The 5481-nt window shown below is 49.2% G+C and overlaps 1 protein-coding gene across 1 annotated transcript; it reads left to right on the top strand.

The window, feature by feature from the left end:
- Nucleotides 1-671: 671 nt before the first annotated feature.
- rpp40 (ribonuclease P/MRP 40 subunit) lies at nucleotides 672-4937 on the top strand (the record flags this gene model as incomplete). The annotated part of the gene is given in 7 exon segments (XM_005946433.2): nucleotides 672-816; nucleotides 1174-1242; nucleotides 3700-3795; nucleotides 3926-4048; nucleotides 4125-4290; nucleotides 4372-4506; nucleotides 4584-4937. Coding segments are annotated over 7 exon segments (933 nt in total), but the record flags the coding sequence as incomplete, so codon positions are not given.
- Nucleotides 4938-5481: the final 544 nt, after the last annotated feature.

The following is a 5481-nucleotide window of genomic DNA, read 5'->3' as shown; positions in this document are numbered from 1 at the left end:
TTTATGTTAATGAGAGTGTGGGGAGTGAGTTGGAGGGTGGGGTGGGCTGCTTTTAACTATGTAAAGCACTTTGTGCTACATTTTTTGTATGAAAAGTGCTTTATAAATAAAGACTGATTGATTGATTGATTGTGTGTGCGCGTGTGTGTCAGAGTGTGACCCCATAAACGACTTCCCTAAACCTGCTGGTCTGGAAGTCCAGCAGTTCATCTAAACAAAAGGCACTTCGCCTAAAACAGACATAGATGTGTTTGCTACACCATATATCAACGAGAGAAGATACGACCCTAGGATGTGAGTGTGAATGCCAGAACACGCACACAAAGTCTTTGCAGACTCCCGAGGATCAAACCTCTACCAACATGACGTTGATTATAAAACTAAGCATGTATGATTAGATATTTCTAAGCATAATTGACAATCCAATAATATAAACCTGACAATGGTGATAAACCCCAGGTAGCAGTAAGTGAAGCATCTTCAGAGTACAGAAACCGGGCTGACTCTGAGGTCACCTGAGGTCAGGGCTGGGTGAGGTGAGGAAACATGTTTCAATCCAACCGTGTGTACCTGACACTGCGCTGCTACACTCATCGTTTCTGCTTTGAGTACAAAAAATCTGAATGAATTGAAATATTGGATTTTAACCATCAGCTGTTTCAACTGTGCAGGTGTCTGTGCTGCTTCCTGAGTGTAGCTCCGCCCCCTCTCACCTGGACTCCGTGTTGAACAACTTCAGCAGCTTCTACCTGATCAGGAAGCTGCCGGTGTACGAGCTGTTGGACCGACACTTCCTGGAGACGGCCGTGTACCACGGTAACACACCTGTGCGCACCTGAGCTCCATTCCAGGAAGAGAGTTTGAAAAGAAGCCTCTAAGGTTCCCAAACAGCTGATCAGAGTCAGTTCTGTAATTTTGCCATGGCAACGAGTGAATAAAGAGCACAGGCTCCATGTTAATCCAGAGGAGCAGAAATATGAATCACGTCATCGTCACCAAGTTATTGTGACGTCCGTCTCTGAGTTTCAGCTCTGAACTCTAATTTATATCTACCCATAGCAACAGACTCGCATACACAGGCCCTCACCTGTCCACGCCCTCACCTGTCCACGCCCTCACCCGTCCACGCCCTCACCCGTCCACGCCCTCACTGCGCGACTGTCTGTATTTCAGGTGCCGTGTTCGGTCTGTCCTACAGGACTCGCATCGATGAAGATACCTGCGTCGCACTGATGCCAAACGGTAACGTTTCTTTTTTGTAAACTAACCTTTATTTCCAACACTCCCATTAACAGTGAACGTCATCGTCACGGGGCGAAACGGTAAACTGAGACTGTGGGCGCGCTCACGCGGACACATGCTCCTCGTTCAGAGGCGTTGCAGAAACGGTTCCTCCAGGAAAACGACAAACTTCGTCTTTACATTCGTAAATGTCTGTCTGCGAAGGCGGAGCGTTACAGGAAGTGACATCAGACCGAAGCGGCAGGTTTTTCACATCTTTGTGGCGACAGGAAGCTCCAGAGGAGAACCTGAGCAGAGCTGGAACAAAGTGTTTTCGAGCATGGAGGCGGGATGCTGTGGCATTTTTAAATCACACTGTGTCTGTCAGCCATGTGATGTCATAACATAAAGATTTGAAATCACTGATTGGCTTGTTGGATCTGTGCGTATCGCTACGGTTACAACAGCTGTACTACAAGAAGCTGCTGAAGAAAGCTGCAGAGTCGTCAGGGAGCAGGATGAACTTCCAAACAGGATTGCTCCGCCCACCTCTGTAACGGTTCAGAAGAACAGATGTTTGATGAAAGACCCTCCTCCTCTCAGCCGCAGAGATCTGCAGGAGATTGTAGTTGATCCTGATTTGACGAGAACCTCTGACCTCTGACAGAACTGCTCACAGGAATGCTGCGTGCTGATTGGCCAGTAAAAGATCTCGCTGGTGAGATGAAGATGGAGTCTCATCTGCCCGCTGACTGATGCAGGTTTCAGGTTTCCCTGATGGCGGCAGATTGGTCGCTTGGCAGGTGGTGCGGTTCGTGTTCGGGTTTGTGGAGGGCGGTGTGCAGGAGAGGCGGAGTGCGCCGCCGTCTTTGATGGGTTTGTTCCTCGTTGGGTGATAAAGCCCTCCCACACCGCCCTGTTAGCAGAGACGTAGCTGCACGCTGCGAGGCGGGCCGAGCACACCAATCATCAGAATCAGAAAGGGTTTTATTGCCAAATGTTGAGCAGGTTTACAACATTAGGAAATTGCTGCGGTGCTTCAGTGCAAACATACTGTCATAAAAATATAAAAATAAGAATTAAAAGTGCTAAGTAGATAGATATATACATGAGTGCAGGTGGTGATCAATGCCAAACATGGAATGATGCAGTGACACAGCGTAGGGTCATGTGTTAGTGGTGGGAACAGTCATGTGGTTATTGTTCATGTGTCCAACAGCAGAGGGGAAGAAACTGTTCTTATGGCGGGAGGTTCTGGTGCGAATGGACCGGAGCCTCCTGCCTGAGGGGAGCAGGTCAAACAGGTCAATCCAGCACTGTACGATGGTTTAACGCTTTCTCACACACGTTACTCCATCATAAACAGTTTCTTACTGAAGCACAACCAGGAGTCCTGGCATCCATCAGCACCTCCACCTTCAGCCTCCGTCACCGTTTGCTGTACTCCCTCCTGTTGTGGAGGAGCCGCTCAGTGAGCCGACGATTGAACTGCAGCTCTCCAAAGTTCTGTCGTTCTCCTGGTCTTTGGTCATTTTCAGACAAAGACCAGATATAAGAGTGTTCTGACTCCGCCTCCTCACTGGCTCGAGAGCTGTCATTGGTCACCTGTCGCCGTCACCTGCTGCCATTTTCCTGAGTAATTAGCGTGACTGCTGATTTAGAGCCAGGGCGCCGTCCTCTAACATCCTGGTGATGTAATCAGTGATGCAATGACAACATGGCAGCGAGCAAAACAAAAATGGATTACATTTTAATGAGCCGCCATCTTTAATCTGGCCTTTCCTCCGACTCAATGACAACACGTTGCTTTTTCTGTAACCTGTGACCTCGGCAGGTGCCTGACTCCGCCTTTTAAAGGAAGTTGCTGTATTGTTCTGTTAGTGCGTACCGCCATAAAGCCGTTGTTCTGACAAAACGTCTTACTTTGGCAAAACGTCCTACCGTAAGTAGTTTATGCACATTTCTGCTGTCACAGAGTCATTCCAGCACGAATGTAAGTAGGTATGAGGGTTTGCCACTTAACTTTGCCCATCAGAGTATGCTTGTAGCTCACATTCATAAAGGTAGCATGGTTTTACACGTATTTATACCCGTCAGAGTATGTTTCTAGCTCTTATTAACAAAGGTAGCATGGTTTGGCACATAATTTTACCCATCAGAGTATGTTTGTAGCTTGTATTCACATAGGTAGGACGGTTCGCCACTGAATTTCGTGTTGTGCGCATGCGTAGAAACAACAGGTAGGATGGATTCCCAGAACACCGTGACCACAGAATCGCAGTGTGGCGGTCTAAAGGGAGCGACAGGTGTGACTCGATCAGTAACCTGTAAATGGTAATCCAATTACTGACTGCTGGTAATCTGATTACTAAGGTAATTTGCACACTCAGCATGTTTTAGTTGACACAGAAAACTGTCTGCTGCAGGGATGTGACATCACTTCCTGTTTCCTGCTTAAAGTATGCCGTGTGTCTGCAGGTCACCTGACCCTCTCTCTGGATAAAGACTCGTTTGAGATTTTGGGCTTCGAGGGGAAACCGTCCAGATTCAAGCACAGAACTGCCACCAGATTCGGTCTGTCCTCTTCCCGTTTGTAGTCTCATTACTCTGAAACGATATTGTAATCAGATTACATTACATATTATTGATTAGCATATAATTTCATTACTGCTCACCTGTAATCTGATTACTCTGTCTGCTGCAGTGGTATCTGTGGATTTAACTGACAGCAGCATGGCTCCTGGTAGGCGGAGCTACCTGAGGCTCCTCACAGGTCTTAAATCCCGCCTTCAGCTGCAGACAGACTTCCTGTTATCACATCATCCAGGTGAGTGACCTCATCACCAAGGTTAGCCTGTCGTGTGTTTCCCACAATACTCTGCTCACAGTTCTGTGTTCTTCAGGGGGCGGGGCCTCTCTTCAGCCCCTCCTGTCTCGATGTGATTGGTCGCAGCACAGACCGGAGGTCAACTGCAGCGTTTTGACGGACCTCTCCTGCCCCGCCCCCCGGTCATGTGACCCTCACAGTTTCCTGGAGTGGCTAGGAGCCGTTGACGCTGGCATCAGCTGGTGAGACCTCCTGATGGGCTATGACATCATCGCTGCTGTGTCACGTTTTCAATGTTGACAGTTCTTCTTCTGTGGTTTCAGCGAGAACTCGTCCAGCAGCTTCCTGTCGTCGTTTGTCTGTCCCGAACCGAACACGATACATCGCCACGCTCTGAGCGTGTCCGTGAGCGGGATGCTGCTGCCACACGACATCCACCGTCTGCTGCAGGAGCTTAGGTGATCACCTGTCAGACTCTGTGACCTCTGCCCTCTGTCAGACTGTTCTGACTCACCTGTGCTCACCTGTCCCACAGGCGTTACGTGGAGCAGCCTCGGCTGGCGTCCTGGGTGTCCATGACGGTTCGCGGGTTTGCTGACAGTCCGGTATCCTGGAGCAACCACGAGCACGGCTTCCTGAGGGGTGGAGAGAACTTCTACACGCTGATGATGTTCCACGACCACACCTACCAGCTCCACCTCGCCACGGGAGCACATGACGTCTGCCCGCCCTGACGCACCTGCGTACCTGTGCGCGGGCAGAATTTCCTCTACTCTGGTTTCGTTGTAGAAACGTTTTGATTAAATAAGCTGAGCTGAGGCCACGCCCACTCTGAGACCCTGAGAAACGTGTCGATAAAATGTGCTTGAATAAAGTCAGTCTGATGTCATTGTGTCTGGGGGGTTTCTGATTAGTCTTTGGCGACAGGTTATTGACCACTTCCTGTGTAGCTGACAACGCATCACAACTGAACAATGCACCACAAAAGTAAGAAAGAAGCTCGCCATGACAACGGCTGTGTAGCAAGGAACAGCGAGAGACTCGGACAATATTCGCAGAGGATGACGAGGGAATGGGAAACAGCTGGGAACGCCGCTTACCCTCAGAGTAATGAGAGGAAAGCGCAACTGAACGTGAAACATACGAGACAGACTGAGAATAAAACGGGGACGTGGCCGAGGAAACAGGATAGCAGAACACGGAGACAGATGGCGAGGACAGTAGGAGCTCCAAATAACAGTCACAATACAAAACTACTAACGCAGAATCAGAACATGAGGATGTATTCGGGTCAAAAGAAGCAATCAGCCAAACTTGGGCGGAAGCACCGCCTGTGCTCACGAGCAGCGTCGTTCCTCCATTCTGCTCATGGCAGAAAACAAAGTCACGTGATCATCAAACTCTTAAATGCGACCCTCGTTACACGGGGCCGA

Source organism: Haplochromis burtoni, unplaced genomic scaffold, assembly GCF_018398535.1.
Source record: "Haplochromis burtoni strain Fernald_Lab_line unplaced genomic scaffold, NCSU_Asbu1 Contig_483, whole genome shotgun sequence".
In the NCBI taxonomy this organism is placed as follows: Eukaryota; Metazoa; Chordata; class Actinopteri; order Cichliformes; family Cichlidae; genus Haplochromis; species Haplochromis burtoni.
The sequence above is the reverse complement of the archived record's forward strand: the minus strand, read 5'-3'. Positions and strand labels throughout refer to the sequence as shown.